General features: G+C 32.7%; 2 protein-coding genes and 2 long non-coding RNA genes across 18 annotated transcripts in view; 1 reads left to right on the top strand and 3 right to left on the bottom strand.

Moving 5' to 3' along the window:
- Nucleotides 1–26,601, bottom strand: part of LOC148767383 (uncharacterized) — a 57,607-nt gene that overhangs the window by 22,075 nt on the left and 8,931 nt on the right. The gene's annotated exons all lie outside the window — the stretch shown is intronic.
- Nucleotides 196–16,739, bottom strand: LOC105973274 (uncharacterized). 12 transcript variants are annotated; one of them, XM_088823757.1, is made up of 12 exons: nt 16,317–16,739; nt 16,022–16,096; nt 15,075–15,122; nt 14,856–14,974; nt 14,509–14,597; nt 14,332–14,398; nt 12,827–13,963; nt 11,780–12,489; nt 1,922–1,962; nt 1,711–1,782; nt 1,215–1,299; nt 196–966 (listed from the first exon to the last, which is right to left on the bottom strand). In XM_088823757.1, exons 1-5 carry the CDS (start codon nt 16,662–16,664, stop codon nt 14,594–14,596), a joined length of 594 nt encoding a protein of 197 aa, XP_088679883.1. In that variant the 5' UTR covers nt 16,665–16,739; the 3' UTR covers nt 196–966; nt 1,215–1,299; nt 1,711–1,782; nt 1,922–1,962; nt 11,780–12,489; nt 12,827–13,963; nt 14,332–14,398; nt 14,509–14,593. The 12 variants fall into 12 exon arrangements, 1 of the variants encoding a protein (XP_088679883.1); XR_016033748.1 differs by lacking the exons at nt 16,022–16,096; nt 16,317–16,739 and adding an exon at nt 15,616–15,830; XR_016033745.1 differs by lacking the exons at nt 16,022–16,096; nt 16,317–16,739 and adding an exon at nt 15,505–15,830.
- On the top strand, nt 17,383–18,613 carry LOC148767385 (uncharacterized). The gene is made up of 2 exons (XM_088823851.1): nt 17,383–17,500; nt 17,885–18,613. Exons 1-2 carry the CDS (start codon nt 17,474–17,476, stop codon nt 18,611–18,613), a joined length of 756 nt encoding a protein of 251 aa, XP_088679977.1. The 5' UTR covers nt 17,383–17,473.
- On the bottom strand, nt 20,920–23,267 carry LOC105956865 (uncharacterized). 4 transcript variants are annotated; one of them, XR_016034029.1, is made up of 5 exons: nt 22,860–23,267; nt 22,451–22,606; nt 22,109–22,187; nt 21,419–21,807; nt 20,920–21,193 (listed from the first exon to the last, which is right to left on the bottom strand). It is a non-coding gene; the product is annotated as an uncharacterized LOC105956865 (long non-coding RNA). The 4 variants fall into 4 exon arrangements; XR_016034027.1 differs by having other exon boundaries at nt 22,109–22,166; nt 22,860–23,266; XR_016034028.1 differs by having other exon boundaries at nt 22,109–22,176; nt 22,860–23,266.

Below are 26,601 nucleotides of genomic sequence, written 5' to 3' on the forward strand. Positions count from 1 at the left end.
AATGAGATTATTGTCTGGATCTCTTTATGAATAAGTACTCATCGATGGGTTTATTTGTAAAGACCCTTTTTTTCCTACGTTTTTTTAGTTTTATTTTGGGTAAACTTTGGAGTTGCTTGGGATTTGGTAACTAAAATAATTGATTGAAAGTAGGAATATAGAGCGTTTGGTTATAAGTTTAAAAATACATAGAAGAAAAAAGAAATATAAAATCAATTATCGAAGAACAAACAAGTCAATTCAGGTAGTTACGGAGTGACTTTAAGAGAAACTTAAAAGTAGATAGTGCACACTAATAAAAAACATATAGACACTGAACGAAAAATGTTTTTAGGCATTAGTTATTTATGAGCATAAACCTCCTACTTTTTCCATCAGTAATTGTGAAAACTAGAAGATCCACCATCGCACTCCGTGAGACGGGAAGTACCAAAAGCTCCTGATCCCTTTGCTTCCGTTCTAGAGGTTGATCCGCTGCTCCCGTTATACAGACCGATCTCCGGTTGCAGCGCTTGCCCGTGGCGGCGCCCAGGAGGCGGTGGAGGCTTGCCGTCGCTTAGGGTTTTGTTTTTGTTTTTTTTTTTTTTTTTTTTTTTATAAACGGATTTCGGGTTTCGGATTTTGATATTGTAACATACTATATTTCTTGGAAGATTAAAATCTTGCCCAGCTAAATTACAACTTCTAACGTCGATTTGAAGGGTGGTTAGATTGGACAAGAATTGGATCCCATCCAGCTCCTGTCCAATCTAACCACCCTTCAAATCGACGTTAGAAGTTGTAATTTAGCTGGGCAAGATTTTAATCTTCCAAGAAATATAGTAAGTTACGATATCAAAATCGGAAGTATTAGACGTGATGCTGAATCGGATGAGCTTGGGAGGAAAATGCATTTGGACTTATCGAGTGATGCTTGGGAGGAAGATGTTGAATTTATTTCTGTAACATCACATGGAAATACCATTGCTGAAACAATGAAGCAAAACATGATAACATCAGAAGCCATTTTTGCAACAAAAGTTAAAATATATCCGTGCTAGAAAGCTTTGATTATTCTATCTATTAAAATTATTGTTTCTGAAGTTAAAATTTTCATCAAGCAAATTCAGAAAAATATTCTCATAATAGATGGTACTGAAAATGGAGTTTGAATCAATGTCTGAAAAGCAAAAAGTAATAATAAAAGAATGCATTTAATGGCACCGAAAATGGACCTTGAATCTTAGATGATCTGTATCCACGAGATCCCGTTGGCGTCTGCACTTATCAGAACTCCAACCATTGCCTTCTCTATCCAATCTGCATGCCCAAATTACAATAAATATTGATTAGATAATAATTATAATGCAATTCTGTTGAAAGGCTGGAAAAAAGAACTGCTGTAACTGTGAAATTTAAAAATTATACATTTGCCTATTTTATGGAAAAAAGAACTGCTGTAACGATGTGTGATCTAATGCTCTAGACTCAATTTTTACCTCTATAATTGTCATGTTTTATGAAGTGAGGTATATATGCTATGTCAATAAAGTTCCAAGCATCACATTTACACTCACACTTAAAACTCCACAACCTATCTGAAATACACAACTCCGTCATATAATTTTAGAAAAAAGAAAAGAAAAAGAAGTCCGGATAACTAAAATGCGAACTAATGTAATTTGATACACATCTAAACAAATGGCTAATAATGCTTTAATACTAACTCACGTGAAAGGCCTTGAGGTTACGATTTGGGCTAGAATCCCGTTCTTTGTTTAGTGTGCTGCCAATTATAACAATCTGAATGTTTAAAAAATGATCGTAAATAGAAATACACAAATTGAATGTTTACCGCAGAGTAAGTGCTTGCAATAAATAGAGAGATGTGCAAGATGCCAAATTAGACGAAGTAGGCATAGGATTAGGATTGATTGCATACCTGGTAACCGAGAGTTGTGGTTGCTTGATCAAGCGTTGCTTCTAAAATAAAAATTGAATCAATACCAATGCATACAAATTGGGACAAGTGGAGAAAAAGAAGAGGACGATGAAGAACATAAAATCAAAAAAAGAAAAGCAAAAAAGAAATTGTATTCAGACCACGAAAAGGTTCGAGCTGGTTGAAAATAAAGGGAAAGGAAAAAAAAATCTGCCGTGTGATTGGATGAGGAAAATATGTAAATATATATAGTTGTATTGTAGTATACAAACTGATTGAATTACGTATGATCTTTTTCTTTATCTTTATCTTTTTCTTTTTCTTTTTCTTTTTCTTTTTCTAACTTTTACTTTTTTTCTTGTCTCTCCTTTTCTTTTGGGAGAATTGTCCGGGTTTATTGCTACAGGTTGCTGATATATAACTTCTTACTTGTTGGTGGAATCTATATAATATATAAAAGTTGAATTGCATAGCTAATTGATTGACATTTGGCAATTTCAATTGATGACATGTCTTCAATTTAATCCCAAGTGGCGAATTGGTTGGTCGAAATAAATCATCAAAAAACATGTCATCATTTTCCAAAATTAAAGATAGTTAAATATGTTTAATTATTTTATTAATATATTTATATCCTACCATATATAAAATGCTCTAAATATATCAACTTTTTTGGAAACCCTAAATAAATTTATTTTTGAATTTAATTTTATAAATAATTTAATTTTAATTTAGTTAAATTCGATTTAAAATCTTCTCTTATTATAATTGGATGATTGGTGGTGTTACGAATTTTTTTAATTTTAATTCATAAACTTTGATTTATATTAAAACAAATATTGTAGAATAAATTATTTGATATTATACATTTTACATGAACATGACTAGAGAATATGTATTTTTTTTACTAATTTACTATTATATATTAATATTATCTGTAAAAAAAAGATAGATATGTGTTTGAATTTACTATCTTGCGATAATTGACGCCATTTGTTATGCCATGTGTAGAGTAATGTACTCCCACTTATTTATCATATTGAAAATTATACTACATGAATTTCATGTTATTATTTAAATAATTATTTTTTTCTTCACTGAAGAATCCAGTGACAATAAATTTTACGATTGATTTAACTTTTTAAATTATATACTAATTAAAATACGAATTTTATCATGATTATACTAATAAATTGAATGACCTAAGCTACGTTTAATCAATTGATAAAAAAACGAATTGATTTTATATATTTCAAAATATAATAATTCTAAATCTTTGGTATTAAATTCATTTTTATTTAATGGCTAACATTAATAATATCAATTGTTTTGTTTAAAATGTATAATGATCGTATATACTATATATTGTATTCCACTAATAAGGATTTCATTATGACTCTAATAAATATAATTATGGAAATATCTAGATCAACACTAACCCAAAAGTATCAAAATGAGTTTGCAAATATTTATGTGCTATTTAATATTTTATTTTGATATTTATATAAATGTATTTGCTCCAACCATAGGTATTAAATCGTTGTTAATTAAATATATCTAATTGCCACATGTTATTTTCTAAATGGACACTGAGGTGGTTGAATTCATAACTCATGTTTGATATTTTATTCACCATGATTGCATAATGTATTTTTACATTTGAAAGATGAAATATCAAAATACCTCATTTCATAAATCTAATGGAATTAAAAATTATTATTTTGGAGAATAAAAATGGTGGTTAAATGTTTTGATAGCTCATTTAATAATCTCACTCGAAGTGCTCTTGCCGTATATAGTTTATATTAATAATTTACCTAATGTTTGTTTCCCTCTTACATCAACCGCTTATGGTATGATTTTTGAAGGAATTTTTTTATTACGTGAAATATTCCAATAATGCTTATTATACCCTGCACACACGACATTTCTTTATGGTACTTTTTAAATACAAAAATTACCCTCAGGTGAACTTTACACGAAATATTTATTCTTCTTAAATAACACTTTAATTTCACAATTTTGTATTATTACCATGACCACCCCTGAGGGTAATTTTTAAGTTTAAAAAGTATGATAAAAGAAATGTCCCGTCTGCAAGGGTAGACTCCATATTTTTTGGGATATTATATAGAATAAAAAAGATTCCGTACAAAAATCACACCATAAGGGGGTTGTGTAAGACATAGACAAACATAAGGGGAATTTTAGTAATCACCGATAAGTGGGGGTGTTTTCTGTAATTTAGTCTAAGTTCAGGAGGATTTTCATAATTTATCTTATTAACAATGATTATTGTTCTTTTACGTCTTAATGTTTGCTTATACCCTTATAATATTTTATATAATTTTAATGTCAATTTGATAATATAATTAAATATTAATTTCTAATATATTTAATATGTGTTTTTTTATGGTTCAACTACCACACATAAGAAATTTGATATAAATGTTCGAGATTGAATAGAATTATTTTTTTTATACTAAATAATAGATCATTGCAAAAACAATTGTTGCAAAATTAGAATTTTTGATTATAATTATAATTATAATTATAATTATAATTCTTTGAATTAGTATTAGTATTAATACTAGAAATAGGATTCAAATTATAATTATGATTAATATAATATTAGGATTATAATTAATATTAGTATTAGAATTATAATTAAGATTATGATTATGCTTAGTACGATAATTAGTGACATGTATTAGTATTAGAATTATGATTAGCATTAAGTTTGGGATTAGAATTATAATTAAGATTAGAATTAGAATTAACATTAGCATTAGCATTAACATTAGTATTATTAGTATTAAAATTATTAGGCTTATGATTAGTGTTAGGAATAGGATTATGATTAGGATTAGGATTAGAACTATGATCAGTGTTATGAATAGAATTAGGAATACGATAAGGATTTGGATAATATTAGAATTACAATCATAATTAGCATTAGCATAATAATTAGCATATCTAGATTACATTAGCATCAAAATTACTATTAGCCAAGGTTCTAAAAGGCGGTTATCGGGTACGTGGCGGTTAGGGACCGCCACACGATAAATCAGCGCGGCGGTGAGTTATCGGAGATAAATCGGAAATATATCAGTTTTTAAATTTAGTGTAATATATTTCTAAATATTATTTGTAAATACTCAAAATATATATAAAAGAATATTTAAACATAATTATATCCTATCATTCATATGTTATTATATAATTCTAATTACTCAATAAATAACAAAAATTTAAAAATAATAAGATCATAATATAATAAAAGATTCTTACGAAATACAAATACTACGCAAGTCTTTCGCATCAACAATTAAAATAAACACAACAAACCATAAATTACGGGGTAGTACTTGGTTTGGTTTTGGAAGTTGAAAGAATTGGAGAAAAACAAAAAATCAAAACATATTTTCATTTTAATTTAAATTAAAAAAAAAAAAAAAAAAAAACGATTTGTTGACCGATATATCGGTTTGACCCGCCAAAAAACCGCCGCAAACCGTCTCGCTGTAAAAAACCGATATTCCAAACCGCCTCAACAAAATCGTAAAGGTTTATAACCGATACCGATATATCGGCCGATATATCGACCGCCACGACCGCTATTTAGAACACTGCTATTAGCATTAACATTAACAATATTAACATATTAGTATTAGTAATAGTATTAATAATAGTATTAGTAGTAATATTAGTATTAGTAATAGTATTAGTATTGGTATTAGTATTAGTATTAGTATTAGTATTAGTATTAGTATTAGTACAAATATTAGTAGTAACATAAGTATATGTATCAATATTATTATTGGTATCAGTATAAGTATCAGTATCAGTATCAGTACCACAATATCTATCAGTACCAGTATCAGTATCATTATTAGTATCGGTATCAGTATCAGTATCAATATCAATATCAGTATCAGTATCAGTATCTGTATCGGTATCGGTATCGGTATCGGTATCGGTATCGATATCAGTATCAATATATGTATATGTATCATTAGCATTAGATCATTAGCAATAAAATTAGTTTTAGCATTTATATTAGTATTAGTAATAGTAAGTATTATTACTAATATTAGTATTAATATCAGGATAAGTATCCGTATCAGTATTAGTATCAATATCAGTACCAGTATCAGTACCAGTATATGTATCAGTATCGATATCAGTTTCAGTATCAATATCAGTATGAGAATCAATATTAGTATCAATTTTAGTATCAGTATCAATATCAGTATCAGTATCAGTATCAATATTAGTATTAGTATCAGTATTATTAGTATAATATTAGTATTAATATTACTATTTTTATCGGCATCAATATCAGTATGAGTAACAATATTAGTATCAGTATTAGTATGAGTATCATAATTAGTAATATAATAATATTCGTATTAATATTAATATTACTATGAGTATCAATATGACTATCAACATCAGTATCAGTATCAGTATCAATATCAGTATCAATGTCAGTATCAGTATCATTATCAATATCAGTATTTGAATCAATATCAGTAAGTATTAGTATTAGTATTAGTATAAGTATTAGTATTAGTATTAGTATTAGTATTAGTATTAGTATTAGTATTAGTATTAGTATTAGTATTAGTATTAGTATTAGTATTAGTATTAGTATTACTATTAGTATTAGTATTAGTATTAGTATTAGTATTAGTATTAGTATTAGTATTAGTATTAGTATTAGTATTAGTATCAATATTAGTATTAGTATTAGTATCAGTATTAGTATTAGTATCAGTATTAGTATTAGTATTAGTATTAGTATTAGTATTAGTATTAGTATTAGTATTAGTATTAGTATTAGTATTAGTATTAGTATTAGTATTAGTAACAGTATTAGTATTAGTATCAATATAACTATTATTAGTATCAGTATTAGTATTAATATTTGTATTAGTATGAGTATTAGTATCGATATTACTATCGATATTAGTATTAGTATTAGTATTAGTATTAGTATTAGTATTAGTATTAGTATTAGTATTAGTATTAGTATTAGTATTAGTATTAGTATTAGTGTTAGTATTGGTATTGGTATTGGTATTGGTATTGGTATTGGTATTGGTATTGGTATTGGTATTGGTATTGGTATTGGTATTGGTATTGGTATTGGTATTGGTATTGGTATTAGTATTTGTATTAGTATTAGTATTAGTATTAATATTAGTATTAGTATTAGTATTCGCATTAGTATTGATATTCGTATTAGTATTAGTATTAGTGTTAATATTAGTATTAGTATTAGTATTAGTATTAGTATTAGTATTAGTATAAGTATTAATATTAGTGTTAGTATTAGTATTAGTGTTATAGCAATAGTATTAGGATTAATATTAGTATTAGTATTAGTATTAATATTAGTATTAGTATAAGTATTGGTATTGGTATCAGTATTGGTATTGGTATTAGTATTATTATTAGTATTAGTATTAGTATTAGTATGTGTATCGATATTGATTAGTATCAGTATTAGTATTGATATTAATTAGTATAAGTATTAGTATCAATATTAATATCAATATTGGTATCAGTATTGATATCCATATTGGTATCGGTATTGATATCAGCATTGGTATCAATAAGGACGTATACATCTTATCTCTTTTGCAATATTTATAAGTTGTATTGTTGTTTGAGCAATTTGCATCACTAATTAAACGTCATTAGTTATAAACTTACAGGTTATTTGAATATCTATTTTGTTACTTCTCTCCTACCATGTTTGTTGTTAATTTAGATATTTTGCAAAATATTGACATTGTGTAGTAGGTTGCATTCCTCGAAATAGAGTTATACCATATATTTTAAATGATTTCACTTAATCTTCATATCGTGTTTGCGCGCTTCACGTTTTCTTCTTTGGAATATTTAATTTAATCTCATATGTTAAAATTCTGAAATAAGAGATAAAGTTTATGGTTTTTTTTTTATTTTCTTCCATTTTGTTTACTTGAATTGCTATTGTTATAAAGAGATAGTCGTTTACATATTATTATTTTTCTCATTTTAAAACTGACATCCGTGCAACGCACGGGTGAAGAACTAGTATTATATAAACAATAGATATGCTTTTTCAAATTCTAGCTTAATTTTTCCAATGAATCATACTTAGTTTTGTTTTTTTCCTTAACCGACTTTCCAATACTCTTAGGCCCCGTTTGGTTGCCAAGATAAGTCAAATTAACTAAATAGTTGGACTTTGATTGATGTTTGGTATCCCCAATAAATTGCCAGGTCGACCCACCAAAATTATGTAATTATGGCTTATCTTGTCTTCTAGTGTGTTTTTTTTGTTGGACGCCGCAAACTCCCATAAAATCATTGAGTTTCACTAGACTATTTAATCTTATCTTGGCTAATCTTATCTTGCCAACCAAACGGGCCCCTAGTGTTTGCCTGTCACTATGCATATAATGTTATATTATGCAACCGTGGATCGGAAGCAAATACTAGGTTTGATCAACTTTACTTATAAGATAGAAAGAAACGTATGGACATGCGCTCGTGTTCGGTATGGGAGGAAAACCAACAGATATCTACGAAATAAGAGCGAGTTGTGAACGACAAGTTATAGATTGGCCTTGGAGCATATGTTAGTAGATTAATTTTGAACTATTTTCGTCTCATATATGAGATTTTGTTGGCATCTCATTTATATACGAACATTTGTTTAATTTGTTGAATTTAATACGGATTTTGATTAAGGGTGCACATTGAGACCGGATGGTCGGCTAAGAGTAGAAAAACGGATTCCACTCAAAACAAAACACGTGTACTATTTAATTAAAATTTTGCATTCACTGAGTCCAGTCCTTTAAAGTAGGAAGCAACTAACTGGTTTACACTAGTAGAAATTTGCCTTTTACTACGAAATTGTTTGCTACGGTAAAAAGCCGTAATCAAATGTACTGTTTACTAAGGAACAATTTTAAAGTCGTAGAATATACTAAGATTTACCGTAGCAAAAAAAAATTTAGTACGGCTATTTACAGTAGCAAATTAAGTTTTTGTCACGCCCGTATATGCTACGAGGCAAATTCGTAGCAAATGCGTAGCAAAAGATTTTTTACTACGAATTTGATACCGTTTGCTACGGTTAATGATCGTAGTAAAAAGCCATTTTTCTATTGGTGTTACTTGAGCAATATCCTTTAATTTGACTATTAAATAATTCTTTTAATTATGTTCTTTTATTTATTTTGCTTTGTGGCCATTTCTTATTTTTTTTCATTTCTCTTGAAATAAAACTTATTTCCATTACTTAATGAATTAAAGCAGCTTTGTCAAAAAAAACAAATAAAAAGAATTAAAGCAGTAAATAATAGCACAACAGTTCAATTGTACACTTGTCACTTAACTAATGGGAACCGAATATTTGCTTCCAACGGGTCTTCCATTGGAATCCAAGTATAAAGCTAAAGGTGATGCTTTGATATTGACACCCTAAATATATACAAGTACAAAGCTAATAAGGTGACGTGTCATTTAATGCTTTCATATTGCTTAGATATTAAAGAAGAGATTAAATTCTGAGCGGACGAGCCGATATTTAATATAAATCGGATTCTACTATTTTTTTTTTGATATGTGGCACTTTTAAGTCTAACTCTTAATAAATCACGCTATTATAATTACGGTCAGAGAGATTACGGCTTCTGCTAGGATTTTCTTTTTTCCTTTTTTTTTCAATTATTAGAATACTAATTATATTTTAATTTAAATTACCCACGTGTCAATCATCCTCTGACATCCGATTTTCTTATTAAAACAGACCATCCGGTCTAAATTTGCACCATTAAAAAATGATAATGGCTAGACACAAATGTTACCACTAAGTGCTTTAACATTATATATATATATAGGACAACTTTTCCAAACTCAGCTTCTTTCATTTTAATCTTTGTTTTTTTTTTTCTCGGTTTAGCTAATTAAATGTTGGGTGAAGATTTAAGAATAATATCCTCAATAAATTTAAGATGGATCTACAAAAATATACACATAAATATATAACACATATAGTGGCTTTAATTATGTTAACTCCATGAAATGGCAATTGTCGAAAATCGAGGTTTCGAAACTGCGCAGTGATTCTGGCCAGGTTAGAAGCAACATAAAAGACTTCAATTGTGGCTGTGTATGTAATTACAATACTTGTGGGATCCTTTCGTTTTCAAAAGTAATAAAAAGATAAAAGTAAAATGATAAAGAAAAAGAGAAAAAAACGAGTTCTTTGTTAAAAGCAAAAAAAACAAGAAGAATAAAGCAAAAGCATTAAAACAAGTTCGTTCTTACAAGCATAAAAAGATAAAGTATAAAGAAAAGGTGTAAAGGAAAAAAGAATAAGGATTAAATACAGTTTGCAACTCTAAAATATACCATCTGTAACACTTATTCCCTAAAGTATCATTTGTAACACTTATTCATCAAACATAATTAATTTGTTTTTTTTTTTTTAAATTTTAATACCTTAAAAATTATTTTATTGAAAAGAATAACTAAAGTATAAAATATCTGTTGATAAATTAATGTTGGACCAATTAATCGAATATATCCATATCAATAAATTTTAAGAAATCAATACACAACTAATAGTAATGTTAAGTATTTAAATTTATTTTAGTTCATTAATTTTTTAAAATATATTTTCATTCACTATTACACAATATGTATTACTTTTTAATTTTTCAGTAATTTAATTTTAGTTACTTTTCAATTTCTTGTGATCCGTTAATTATTAGATAGTTATATATGTTTATTATTTTTAAAAATTTTAAATATAAAATAATTGATGTTCAGGGGTAAGTGTTACAAATTAGACTTTAAGGGGATAATTAGACTTTAAGGGGGTAAGTGTTACACGAGCCATACTTCATGGGTGCAAAGTGTATTTAGCCCAAAGAATAACAAGCCATTTTACTTTAATCCTATAATAATAAATAGTTGTCTCCACGCTCTCAACCTCAAAACCATGTTTAATCCTATCATATTTTGAAGAAAAAAATTGTATATGTAATAATGTTTGAAATTTTGTTTTCTAGTGTGGCTTGACATGTAGTGATCATTTGGTTGCTCCAGAAGTTGTTTGAGGAAACAATCCTAGTATCAGGCGGAATGTTGCAAACATTTATCAACAACGTTGTATCAACTCGGTTGATTGTTCCTAGAGAAATCATAGAGGACCAGTTCGAGGAACAAGCAACCGAGTTAATACAGCGTTGTTGATAATATTTGCAACATTTTTTCTGATACTAGGACTTTTTCCTCCAACAACCCGTGGAGCAAACCAAACGATCACTACAAGTCAAGCCACACTAGGAAAAAAAAAAATTAAAAAATCACTACAAATACATTTTTTTTTTAGAATACAATAGGAATAAACATGGTCTTGAGGTTGAGAGCGTGGATTATAAGATTGAGAAAAAAGACTCGGTTTTTCTTAGAAGAGTATCACTATGAGTTGATATGCTTAAGAAGAGTGTTTATTCATAGGAGTGTTTTGTGATTAAGGGGTGGTAAAATGTTGTTTGAATTATATTTTAATTCAAACAGTGATTCGCAGTGATTCATGGATGCTTTCATTTGGATTCGACGAAAATGATAAACATATATATATATATATATATATATATATATATATATATATATATATATATATATATATACTAGGTGAGGAGCACCGCGCAATGCGCGGTGCCGGTGCCCTGTTTTACTCACGGCCTCATCAACACCACATAATTGATAAATTTTGAGTTTTCTTCATCTGCTACAGTTAACAATATATCTATCAATCTATCTATCTATTTCGTAAGCACTTACCTTTGAGTCCACTAGCAAAATCTTTGTGCGCCTTTTCCAGAGGAATTTTAGCCTGTACATAACATAGCAAATAATGATTCACAAATTTATAGTCTCATTTAAACGGAAAATAGAGAAGCAGATATTTTTTAATCAAAGTATATCACTTGCAGCCAAGATGTCGCTCCCAAACAAAATTCACATTAAATTCCAGTGGTGGAGTTCCTAATCTCACTTCCATATAATACAACGTACAAAATTAATCAGCCAAAGCTAATCATCATCACAAAAGAAAATTGAACTTTACATAATCACACAATCATATATGGATTAGAAGGGTACCTTGAACACCCTCCTCTATATCTTCTAACGTGAAATTTGCAAAGAATCATATTAATTAATCTAGAAAACAATTAGACTATTGATATTTAAGTGGGGCAGAAGTAACAAATAAAATCATCGAAACAACCATGTGTCTCCTCGATAATAATAAAAAAGAAAAATGATTACATAACAAATTAACCAGCTAGAAATATAGTGACTTACTTGTGCATGGCTAGGGATGGCCATGGGGCGGGTTTGGGGCGGGTTTTGCATTCCCCGCACCCGCCCCGTTAATAAACCCGTTCAACCCGCACCCGCCCCGCCCCGCAACGGGTTTAAATTTTCTCAACCCGCACCCGCCCCGTGGAAAACCCGCGGGTACCCGCCACGCCAAAAAACCCGTAAAACTGAAGAAAAAATTAAAAAAAAATAATAAAAAAAAAAATTGAATAACCCTAATGAAAACAATTATTCTAAATAAAGATATCAAATATATTATAATGATATTATAAAATAATATATATATATATATATATATATATATATATATATATATATATATATATATATATATATATATATATATATATATATATATATATATATATATATATATATATGCGGGGCGGGTACGGGGCGGGTCTGCGGGGCGGGTATATAAAAACCCGCACCCGCCCCGAACCCGTTTTCGGGTGAAAAATTAGAACCCGTACCCGCCCCATTTATTTGCGGGGCGGGCATTACCCGGAAATTTCGGGGCGGGGCGGGTACCCGCGGGTCGGGTAAAAATTGCCATCCCTATGCATGGCCTTGGAGAGAGATTGGAAATATCATTGAAAGAAGTCCTTGTTTTCCTAATTAGCTATTTTCACACTGCAAATCAAGCATATTTTGTTAGGTAATCCACACTCTCACACACACACATGCAGAAATCCGTCATAGCTCTATCCCACATAAAAGAACTGAAAACTGAATATCGTTTAATATATATAATTGAAAAACAGTACTGAAGAAATATCATACGGAATAAATGCAACACGGACTCATATCATAAGGAAAATGGAATACCGGAGAAATAAAATGTATTGAGGCAAAGAAGAAAATTATTTCGTCACTTCAACCATGCGCCTGGATCCAGAATGAGAACCTAAATGGTTTTACCTTAAAGGGAAAACATATAAACTCACCAATTCAGGTTGTCGAGCAAATCACTGTATGCATCGGTTGGCTCTACAAACTTGTCAACATCGTGGCTCAATCTATTACTTTATTTGTTTGGGTAAAATAATTTTTGAAAATGGAAAAATCAGCCAACATAAACTTTCCAACTTTAAGAACATAAAAGAACTCATAATAAGTTATCAGAACTAAAAACTATACCCTATTTGATCTGCCTACATCGTTGTTGTGCAGTCTAGAGATATCTTCCACGAAAGGATCACCTGCAAACTGCGTATTAATATAAAAATGTACATGGATGCATAATTAAGGGTGTCTCCCACGTATACAATGTCGATCTGTTTGATTGAATACAAGTTTAATATTATAACCATCCAAAGAATACTTGTATATCAGTCCAAAACTTCAATAAAACTCCCAATAAACTAAAAAAATAAAAACTAAACTCAAGCAACAACTTATGACTAATGAAAAGAGAAACACAGACAAATTATAAAACCTCTGTAGACCACAGATAACCAATAAACATGCATCAATTATTCGATTTTTAAGAATTGGCACTCAAATAGTGAAAGTGAAACTCATACGCATCCTCCAGACGGGGCAAAAAATTGGCGGCAGTCAGGTGCCTGGTCGGCCCCACAAATGCAATCCAAGCAAACGCGCTCTATCCATAGCTTCAACTCCCTGCTCTTACCACGGCTATAAAAAAAAATCCAACATATTAGCGTCAAAAGAACCACCCATCTATAGCAATTTGTACCAACAAGAAACTAAAAACAATAAGCCAAGATGTCACTTTTAATGTGCTTAAAATCAAAAAAACTAATACTCATATAACTATCAGAAACCTTTTATTGTTGCAGCTAATAATAAAAGTGATATAACATGATACACTTAAACCTAATTAAAAAAATTCAAAAGTATCAACCTGTACTAAATAAACAAGCATCATTTTTTGATACAAAAGAGAGCATGGAATCATAGAACATAGCTGAATTCTAGCAGCACAAAAAAGAAATCTTTTGTCATTGGAACTGAACTGTAAAATTTAACAACAGAAAAAACACCTAATACAATTGTTGCGCAAGTGCAAGTCCTCAATATGTTTTACCAGACGAGACCCCACGAGCAGATCTGCAATGGAAGTGTTTACATTTATTAGTTGAAATTCCAGTCGAGAATCGTAGCATCAGACCTCATTTGATTAAAGGTAAAAAGAAAAATTGTGCAAAGGAAACACAAACCAGAAATTCAGCTACAGAGGTTTGCTGCACATTTGCTTGTTTGCCACAATCCTCAATTTTCTAAGTTGTAGTTGCCTCATTGCTTTCACCTACTTCAACAATGCATGATCTTAAAATAAGGAAAAATCAGGCAACAGTTTGAAGAATAAGACCATATCACCAAAACAGAGAGAAACAAAAACAGAGGAGTTCCATAAAAAAAATTTAAGAATATCCGAACAATAGCAAAAGCAAAGGCTAAAATCGACAAATCATAGACTGACGAGCAAAATCAAGGCCTGAAAAATACAATTTTAGATTAAATATCGAAGAATGCTTTCGGGATGTTATACGGGGTTTACACTTACCACACCAATGTGCCTTTCGTGGCTACAGTGACATAAATCTCGAGATTTTGCGTCCACGAATGAGGCACGGTGTTGTAGAACACGGAAGAGCTAACACGAAGAATCCCCAAAGGAAACACCTAATAATCGTAAAAACAAATGAATAGGAGGAATCGTCTCTCCACAAATAAATTTAAAGAAACTCAAATACAGTTTGCTAGGGGTATGAAGAATTTTTACAGGAAGACGGGGTAAGGTTTCGTAAGCAAATTGTTGAGCACGTACAAACTGTAAAACCAAAAGAAAATTCATAAAAAAGGAAAGACAATTTGTATAAAATCAGAAACATTATTGGATGAAACATTAAAATACTTTTGAGGCCAAAACCCACAACACCTCATTTCGTCACCACCAATGTAATAAAAAAAATAAGAAGATGATACTAAAGCAAAAGGAAGCTCATAAGAAAGAGAAGACGGACTGTACGAAGTACGGAAAATTATTAGAAAAAACATGAAAAACTCTCAAATATAAACAAAGGACAGTTGTAATGGCGGACGAGTCTGGGAAGAAATTAAATTAATACAAAGAACAGTGGAAGCGTTCCAACCGAGAGTTGTGGTTGGTTGAGCAAGCGTTGCTTGTAAAATAAAATCGATCGAATCAATACCAATACATAAAAATTGGGAGAATTGGAGAAAAAGAAGAGGATGAGAAAGAATACCATGAAGGGTTTCAGAATAAAAGTAAATAGAGGGAGGGGATTTGGGGGCATATATACTTATACTAGTGGTTGTGCGCCGCACAAGGCGCAGCTGTGGTGCCCAATTGACTTGGCGTAAAATGAATTTGCGGTAGAAAAATAAACGGTTATTACAGATGAAAATGAAATGAGAAATAGTTTCGAATGTGTTTGAAGATAAATAATTGATTAGTGGTGAATAACTAAATCGAATTTCATGAATTAAAAAATGTGAGTAACCTATCCAGAAGAAAACTCACGAGTTAGCATAACCCAAACACATACTACACATATCACCGGTAAACACCATCTCCATAAGTAGAGATTCGAATATTAAAAAAATAAAAATCAATCAAACCTGTTTCACAAGAAAACACAATTCAAGGCGTTCAACTGTGGATTTACAAAATAATCGAAAAGGAAAATGCGGTGAAAATGGCCAAACCACGGCAGTAGAATAGGAGAGAAAGACGGTGGTAGCCAACGGCACCGTTTGGAAATAATACGCGCAAATCTTTACCTACAAAACGACAGGATCAGTAGTATCAATATGAAGAAAATGCGGCAGCTGGTGAAAATGGGAGAAGAAGAATATGAAGCTGGAAAAACAGTGCACGCGAGGTGTTCGAGGGATGTCTCCACTGAAGAAATTCGAAGAATTGAAGCCCAAAACCCACACAACAACACCAACAATAAAAACCCAACCGAAATAAGTCTCGACACCCATTCATTCTCCTCACCTCCATCTCGATTATCGACAATGGCAACATCAGTTCGAAGAGGTTTGTTTGTTCTTGAAGATGGAGATCCAGTGGGGAATGAGCCAATGCGATCTCGGGACGGTGGCGAAGTTGTCCGGTAGGTGGAAGCAGATGCAACGTCGATGGCTGTCGACGGCGGAAGCGGCGAGACCTTGTCGACCGCCTCTCCAGGTCAGCATGCGGCGAGTCGTGGTGTAATATGTAGAGTTTTGAGAGCGGCGGCCGCGGCGTCAGAGAGAGATGTGAGAGGAAATGTTCTCTCCGGTGGAGAGAGAAACAGAGGAGAAAAAAACTCATGGGCCCACCAAAATGGCGGATTGCAATCATGCAAGTTGAAATTAAATCAAAAAGAAATTGATGCAGGTAAATGATTGGTGGAATATAGTGAAACGGTGCCGTTTCACATGGGAAGTGGCTGAAAAAAAAGAGAAAATAAATTGTGGAGAGTAAAATAGTTGGTGTGATCTTATTTAGTGGTTTGGTTTGGCTGCATATCTTTTGGTAACAAAGTTTCACATATAGAGAGCATCAAAGGTAAGTGAGATTGAATTAAATAATAAAACTAAGATTTATTAACCATTGCTAAATAATAGGAATAATGAGCTACCCAGAAAATATATTCTCTCATAACAAATTCTCAAATTAATCATACTAGTATTTCACCCGTCCGATACTCGGAGAGTAAATAGGAACGAGAAAAGAATAAAAAAAATATAAATTTTATCTTATTAACACAAATATAAATAAATCATTTAGGGTAATTGGGAGAGGAACAATAATCAAATAATTATACCTGAAAATTGAATAGCCAATTTATGGAATAGATGACCTGGAATCCAAGTTGGGTTCAATGAAACTAAAGGTTGAAGCTTCCACCCATTTCTAGAAATCAAAATTGATAATATAAAAAAACATTATTTAGTCACCAAAAGCAACTCTATTAGCGTAATAGTGTAACAATTTTTAATAGGGTGGTGATATACGCAGGCCAAATTAAACATTCATGCACTTTTTTACCATGGTTTTTTACTTTTTTACCATAACTATTTACCTTTTGTACTATTCCTACCAAATCCTATAAAATATAAAACTCAACATTCAAAGTGAAAAATTTCAGATATTCAACAATTTTTGCGATGGATCCAAACAACTTAGACCCGAATGTAAGTTTTTCGTTTTTTTCCCAAAAATTCATCTACTCGTGCGAATTTACGTGAGCACTTGCCAAGTGCTAGTGTAAATTCACACGAGTAGATGAATTTTATTTTTTATTCATGTGCTCGTGTGAATTTACGCGAGCACTTGCCAAGTGCTCGCGTAAATTCATACGAGCTCAAGAACAATTTTTTTTTTTTTAATTAGCTCGTGTGATTTCACACGAGCAGAGGATGTTTGCTCGTGTGAAATCACACGAGCAGAACGTCTCTGTTCGTGTGAAATCACACGAGCACCACAATATTTTTTTTTTTTTTTTTTTTTTTTTTTTTTTTTTTTTTAGTTTTATTCTTTAGTTTTATAATTTGCTAATTACATTAATATAAAAACAGGAAGTATACATAGATGTGGATGAAGATATTGAAACATTCGAGCTACATGATTTCAGTGAATTTTTCACAATTTCGACTGCATTTGATAGTAAAGATGCACTAGTCGAGTGGGCGATGAATATGGCCATCAGTCATGGGCATGAGATTAGGCGACAGTCTTACCACGAGGGCCGACAATATTTGACTTGCAAAAGAGCCTATAAGAGTCGAGGAAAAAATGCAGAGGTCGAAACAAGCCGGAAGTCCGGTTCAATAAAGTGTAAATGCCCTTTTGCGCTATGGGGTAAAGAGGGTCGTGATGGATTATGGCGCCTTACCATCAAAAATGGCAAGCACAATCATAATCCTCATAAATATCCACAAGGACTACGTTCGCTAAGTCGCCTGACTGAAGAGCAACGAGAAGTGACAAAGATACTGAAAAAGAGCCATGTGAAGCCGAAGGAAATTTTGCATCATCTGAGGCAGATGAATCCGGATACGGCTGCGTCCTTGAGAGAAGTGTACAATGAATCACAGAAAATTAGACGAGAGGAAATGAAAGGAAAAACAGTTATACAACATCTGTGGCACGAACTAAGTGAGAGTGGATACAACAAATGGCATCGAACAAATCCAGCTGGTGATACAGTGCAAGACGTTATGTTTGCGCACCCTGATTCAATAAAGCTTTTGCAGTTATTTCCATACGTCATCCTGATGGAATGCACGTACAAGACTAACAGGTAATAATTATTTAAATGTGTATTACATTTATTATATATATATATATATATATATATATATATATATATATATATATATATATATATATATATATATATATATATATATATATATATATATATATATATATATATGTAAGAGTTGACTAAATTATAATTACCTTCATGTAGATATGAAATGCCTCTTTTGGAGATCATTGGGGTTACTCCCGTGGGAAGGAACTTCACTATTGCCGTTGCTTTTATGTCACGTGAAGATGGGGACACTTATGCATGGACATTGCGATGTTTGCGAGACATATTACCAATCGGGATAGAACCAGAAGTGATACTGACAGATCGTGAGTTGGGCCTACTGAAAGCATTGCCAAACGTGTTTCCACATTCGCATCACATGTTATGTTTATATCACATAAACAGAAACGTTGAGGCAAACGCGTCAAAATTCTTGGGTAACACCAAGTTGGGTGTACTGTTCCGGAGGACGGTGTGGGCAAAGTTAGTCGAATCTGAGACTGAGGAAGAGTACGAATGCAACTATAGAGAGATAGTTAGTTTGTACGGGCAATATCCGAAGCTGATAACTTACATCAATGAAACGTGGTTGATTTATAAGGAGAGATTTGTTAAGTGTTGGACCAACAACATCGTTCATTTCGGTAACACGACGACTAACAGGTATATAAATTGATTTTACTATAAACTCGTTACGTACAATCTTTTATACACATGTTACATTTATTCATTATTTGAGTGTTTTCTCGAAACAGAGTAGAGAGTGCACATCGTGCATCGAAGCGTTGGATCCAAACATCGACTGGAGCTATGGATACAGTTCAAAATGCACTAGATGCGCAAGTTGACCTTCAAATTAATGAATTGAAGGTGGAAAATGAAAGCAGTAGAACAGTCAGGATGTACAGTACTTCACTGTCGTGCTTCGGTGCTTTGGTATGTAACGTATCACACAAAGCACTGGACCTGTTGGATAAAGAGTACGAAAAATTGGAAAATAATCCGGATAGTTGCAACTGTTACCTAAGCCGAACCCACGAACTCCCGTGTGCGTGTATGATTGCAGTTAAAATTGCTGAGGGAGATACTTTTTATCCGCAACAGTTACATCCATTCTGGAGAACGTTGGTTGTCGAGCCAAAGTCGGATCCATGGGAGGACGAGGAGGAACCGTTTGATCGCACAGTTGCAATTAAGAAAGTTCTTCTCGATGAGTTCGAGAAGTTATCAAACAAAGATTACATGTCCCAAAAAAATGCGGCCGACTATTTACGGGACCTAAATAATCCTTCTTCAACGCATTTACAAGAGCCGTCATTTGTGAAGGCCAAGGGACGACCTAAGAATAACTCGATGAAGAGGTACTTGTCCGGATATGAGCACACGATGAATCGGAAATCCGAAGTTAAATCTTCTTCCGGCTCTTGTGACGACGTTGTAACCGAATAGGTCTGTCACAAAATTGAACAAAATCAGTCACAAATAAGCTTTTGTGACGACGTTGTAACCGAATAGGTCTGTCAGAAAAACCCTCGTCACAAATAACATTGGTGACGGATATTTTAATTCTGTCACATCTGTTATCACGGATAGCATCGTCACGAAGCACAATTAATTCCGTCACTGATACCATATACAAGGTCTCTAAACGTTTTGACGGATGCCGTCACAACAAATTATTGCTGTCATCCATCCGTCAATGTTTAGGCCAAAATTTTCCATAAACTCTGTGACGGATTCCGTCACTAACAATTTTTTTCCGTCCATACTCCGTCATTCAATGTTGTGACGGAGTCCGTCACAAACAATTTATAATGTCAGTATTCCGTCAGTAAGCATCAAAATATTTTTCGTAAATTCGGTGACGGATGCCGTCACCAACAAAGATATTCTGTCCATAATCTGTCACTACTCAATAAATATTTTCCGTCATGTTTACGTCATAAATAGTGTCACAATACTTTGTGACTAACTCGTCGTCACACACTATCCGTCACAACGTCGGTCGCCAACCTCCGTCACAACGTAGCCGTCACAAACTATATATCCGCCATATAATATTGGTCACAAATCTCCGTCACCAAAATACGTCACAGTACTTCCGTCAATCATCAGTCACAAATCCTTAACAATTGAAAATTATAATCCATCATAAGAAGGTCACCTTTTCGTCACAAATTATTAATGCAGTAATTATATTTTATTAAAATTTATATATTAATTTCTTAACCTGCTAGTTAAATATTCTAAAATTTTCATAAATCTCCAAAATCAATAAATATTGTAAACATAACGTACATAAACATTCATAACTTTAATAAAACACAATAAATCCCGGCAAGGGCTTAAATCTCAATCAATCCAACAACTCATAAACGTCAAAAATATATGAAATCACATCGAAAGAACTCTCACAAGATCACAATAAGTACGTAACGATATCATAATGTGACTATTTCCTTTACAAGTATTGATTTTCTCACATCTTATTTCACTATAGTATTTGTCGTTTTATCAATATCCCATCGCTCTAACCTTTTGCTTTACCTTTTCCCTAACGGCTGAAATCCTGCGAATAATCACATGAAAAATAATCAAATAGAATCAATCAAATACAACGTGTTTGTGTATATCGTGTAAACATCAAAATATATTAAGAGATGTACAATTGTAAAAAAATCATGCAGTACTGTAGATATATATTCTACCACACTATAACAAAAATATTAATGCAGGTGACAATATCAAACAATGCTTGGATAAACATTGAGAATACACAAACTATGAAATATACCTTATCGTCGGTACCAGTGGAATCATAGTGTTGTTGATCTTTGTCGTTTTCGGAAATTAATACTCACCCGACAAAAGGAAGGATTTCAATACAGTTCAATAGAATATATCTATGTGCAGCATTTATTTAATTCGTCTTCATTTATAAACGACCGACCATCTTTCAGACTTCCAAGAGGCCTCCCCGGATGACTGAAAATGGAAAGCCGCCTACTAGAATCTATCTCTCCACCATCATCATTTCTTGGAAGTCGCGTTAATCTTGTTTCCACGCTAGACTCAAAATATAAGGAGCAAAATGTTGATACTTCCTCGATGATGTATGCTTCTACAATGGACCCTTCAACTCGAGCTCGATTTTTCACCTTTTTCTTTAAATGGCCTAAAAATCTAGAAAATAACTTCATTATGTAGTATATTACTAAACTTATTAACGTGTAATATAACATTTAAATATTGTTAAAAAATATACAAAAATAGACCCTGAACATTCCCTAGTATTATGTGTTCTCCATGGTTCACCATGTGCATCCCTCGTAGTATAACCATGTTTAAACCCATATTTTTTAATGTGATAATGCACATTATCTCGAGAATCAAATTTTCGATTGCAGCACTTAAAACAAGGACATCTTATCTTCCCATGGTCAACTATAGAATGAGAGTAAGCAAAATCTAGAAACTCATTTACCCCTTGATTCAATTCTGGTCGTATATATCCTTTATCATCAAACCGATGCCACATCCAACTGCGATCAACTGACATGTTGCTGCATTAATTTAAATATATATATATATATATATATATATATATATATATATATATATATATATATATAATATATATATATATATATATATATATATGTTAATCATATAAGTAAATGGTTTAGTTCCTTGATTTTATTACTAAATGGTTTTCGGTTTTATACATAACGACAATAGATTGTTCGTGCACAAGAAACATGAGTGATTATAAAAATTCGAGCAACATTCAACTAGAGAAACAAATATATTACAGTTGACGGTGTACCTTTTGTAGGAGTGGCAATGAGCCAATGACTGCAATGAGTTACCGTAGGAGTGGCAATGGTTGCTCGAATAATTCTACTGACCAAAATAAGAGAGTAAAATCTAAGGCTAGTGAAGTGGAATCCGTCAAGACAAACTGTAGCAAAGTTGAGTCTACCTGTGTTCAGCCCAGTGATCAATCAAATACTTGCAGCATAAATGCGATTCACATATCAAAAAAACGGAAATCAGAAAAGCACATACATAATACAAATTGACAGAACAAGGACATAAATCAATTTTCAAAACATAGAAGTTTCGCAAGGTAGACATATAGGAAGTTTTCTATTACATGAATTATAATTTTATCAATTAAATAACATCACAAATCTGCAAATTGATAGTTTATAATTGGGTTAAGTAATTGAAACCTTGATGCAATCGCCAGCAATTGATCCGTTGTTGTGTTTTTATCTACCGGTAGAAAATCAATTACGCTCGAATGTTGTCGTCGGCGCTACGATGTTGTCTAATCGTTGAAAACTTTCACCGTAGAAATCAATTGATCCGTTGTTGTGTTTTTACCCCAATTATGCCGCCGCTGATTAGATTCTGAATCTTTCACCGTAGAAATCGACACTCAAACCACCGATGCTTCTGAATCTTTGTTTCACGGGGTTGGGTGGAAAAAAGTGAACGAACTAGGTTACGGCGCTGTAACAATCGACGAGAGTTGGGTTGAGAAAAAAGAAGACTCTGTTTCCATCTATGTTAATATCCACCGTGGAATGTTTTGAGGGTATAAAATTATTATTCCTTGTTTTCTATAATTGTAAAAGAAGACTCTGTTTCAATTATTGTTCCTATAATTTTTTATGTATAAAATTATTATTCCTTGTTTTCTATAGATGCAGATTTACTAATAATTTTTTTGAGTATTTTTTTCTATATATTACATGGAAAATTTATTCTTTAAAAATAATTGGTCAATTTATTAATAATTTTTTTATGAAATATTTGAACTTACAGAAACAATTGCTTAACTATTTTTTTCTCTCATGCTTAGGCATTTCTCCACCTCTCTTATTCTTATTTCTTCATATTCTATGTAAGTGTGTATATATCCTTAATCATTTTTTCATTAATATTATTATTTTTAGTTATTGAGATAAATTAAATACTTATGAATTGGATTCGATTTATTTAGATAAATCTATTTTTTCCAATAAAGTAAATTTATTTGTTCAATAATTATGGGTGGAAACTAAAAAGCAATTTTAGAATTTATTGACAAACAAACCTAACATATATTAAATTGGATGGGTTATACTTTCATTATCACTTAATTTATCAATGTTGTAGGAGAAATATAATGTGATGGAGTTGTGATAAAAATGCGTTGGTGATGGATCAATGACGAACCTTAATTTGTGACAGATCTATGACCCGAATTACATGTGACAGATTCGTGATCAAAAAAAGTTAGTGACGGATGTGTGGCGGATTATGAACTATTACGGATCTGTGACCGTCTTATATTTGACAGATTTGTGATAACATTGAGGCAGTGATGGGTCAGTGACGACATTTCATTGTAACGGATCTATGACCGAATGATGGTGACGGAGTAGTGATGGGAATGAATGTGTGACGGACTGGTGACAGAAGTAAATCGGATTTTCGTTTCCATAACATAATTGTTACCGATTGATGACCAAATCAATTTCCGTCATACATATTGTGACTACAAGGTGACTGAAGTTGTACCGTCACAAATTCCGTCACAAAATTCATCACATATCTGTCTTAAACAAATTCTATTTTTCTCAATCATAAACGGTCACAAATGTGTCAAGAATTTTGTCACTCGTGGTGACGGCTTGGGTGGGTCACAAAATTTCCGTTACAAAAGCCCTGTTTTTTGGTAGTGAGGGTCGCAAAACCCCGACCGAAAGGACGCCAGACTCAAAATTTAAAGCTGATACGCCAGAGTCAAAGGTTAAAGGTCGTCCTCGCGGATGTACTAAATCGACGGAAGAATCAGTTGTTACTGCCGGCGACCGGGTCAATTTCTTTTCCTTCCTTCCTCCGTTTCTCGCACAGTCCATAGCCTCATATGTTAATGTGAGGGCCGATGGAAATTGTGGCTACCGATGCATAGCCGAAGTTGTTTACGGCAGTCAAGAGAGATGGCCACAAGTCAGAACTGACTTGGTTGAGGAGTTTATGGAGCGTTACAATCTATATGCTACTATTTTTGGTGGGGATGAGGGGGGTCGAAATACAGTCGCTGATTATATCTTGACATGCAGTCATGAGAGGGGACCGGCGCCACGGACGAAATGGATGTCAACAGATATGGGGTTGGCGATCGCTACAAGATACAACGCAATGGTATTAATATTCACTGAACGGGGTAGCATCACTCACCTACCACTAGTTGGGAACCCCGCGTTATCACGTATTATTCCTGTGTCGCTACATAACGATCATTTTATGATCATACGAGTACCGGTTTCATGCCCTCTTCCTCGTCTCCATCCTCAGTGGAGGTATTTTGCAGCTCCCAATTTACTACCTCTACGAAATTTTTACGCGGATCGACTTGTTTTTTGGACGACGTTGGCTTCTAGGCATAGGTAGTACTGTATTATTGTAATTTTGTTTACGTTGTTATCGGACTTACTTATTTAGTTATTTGTACGGATTATAATTATGTTGTATCGAACGAAATTATATTTTAATTTGTATTATTAACGAATTTAAAAAAAAAAAAAAAAAAAAAATTATAGCTCTGCTCGTGCGTTTTCACACAAACAGAGGTGTTCTGCTCGTGTGAAAACACACGTGCAAAACGCCTCTGTGCGTGTGAAAACGCACGAGCACCATTTCCACGAATTTTTTTTTTTTTAATTTTTTTTTAATTTTTTGTTTTAAAAAAAAACCGAAAAAAAAAATATAAAAAAAATAAAAAAATTATAATGGTGCTCGTGCGTTTTCACACGCACATAGGCGATTTGCACGTGTGTTTTCACACGAGCAGAACACCTCTGTTCGTGTGAAAACGCACGAGCACCAATATAATATTTTTTTTTTTTTTTTTATTTTTTTTTTCGTTAATAATAAAAATTAAAATATAATTTCGTTCGATACAACATAATTATAATCCGTACAAATAACTAAATAAGTAAGTCCGATAACAACGTAATTAAAATACGGGCAAATAAGAAAAATCCGCAAATCCAAAATGAAACATCCGTACAATAAACTAAATCCGAAAACAAACAACAAATCACAACACACGAATACCAATACATAAAAAATCCGAAACTAATACATAAATAGGTAACATGTCCTACTGTCCACCCCTCGACCCCCGACCCCGAGTCCTCGGACCTCCCCCGCGACCCCTCCTAGGTAAGAGACGCAAATAGTGGGCATGTGGCGTCAACAAGTCCCTCAACTGCGGCTGAATGCTCAGGAATGCCTCAGCTGCGTCGTCACCAGTCAAACCGAACACGATCGGAACTAGGAGCCGAGCTATGTCGTTGGCGAACGGCTGGTCTGGCGGCACCGCACCAACAACCCGTTCTGCAGGCGGAACTCTATCAGGGTTGCTAATGAACCGGTGCGTCCGCTCGATGTACCACTTCATGTACTCCTCGGCAACTGTTTCCGGCGGCCAGGCTTCAGGGTATTGCGACAGGTCAATGAAGTTGGCGTACTCGTTCTGCCACATGCCGCCAGGACCGTGGAAAGTGACTTTGTATCCCGCGCCAAACAAGCCGCGGTTATGTGGCAAGTTCGATTCAATTATCGGGAAATGAATAGTCTGGACTCTTCCAAACTGCCGCAACCCTCGGTCGGGCATGTACGGCTCCACTATATCCATGAACTGTTTCGTGCCGTAATACATGCTCCGAGGATGTAAGTAATGTGCACCGGTACCATACGGGGTTCAACAAACCTAAGCATATTTTAAACTAATTAGAAAAATCCGTAACTCTACTATAGACATAATTAGAAAAATTATTACTCACATCTCTTTCGGTCATGGCGTCGAGTATTTTTCGGTATTCCTGCAGCGTGGTTTTACTGCCTCCACCATGGGCCCACCTTCTGCATCGAGGCTCAAACTCGGCATATGAACGGGAAAGAGGTGGTCGAAAGCAG

The sequence above is a fragment of the Erythranthe guttata genome, chromosome 10 (assembly GCF_056151865.1).
Source record: "Erythranthe guttata isolate IM_541 chromosome 10, IM_541, whole genome shotgun sequence".
In the NCBI taxonomy this organism is placed as follows: Eukaryota; Viridiplantae; Streptophyta; class Magnoliopsida; order Lamiales; family Phrymaceae; genus Erythranthe; species Erythranthe guttata.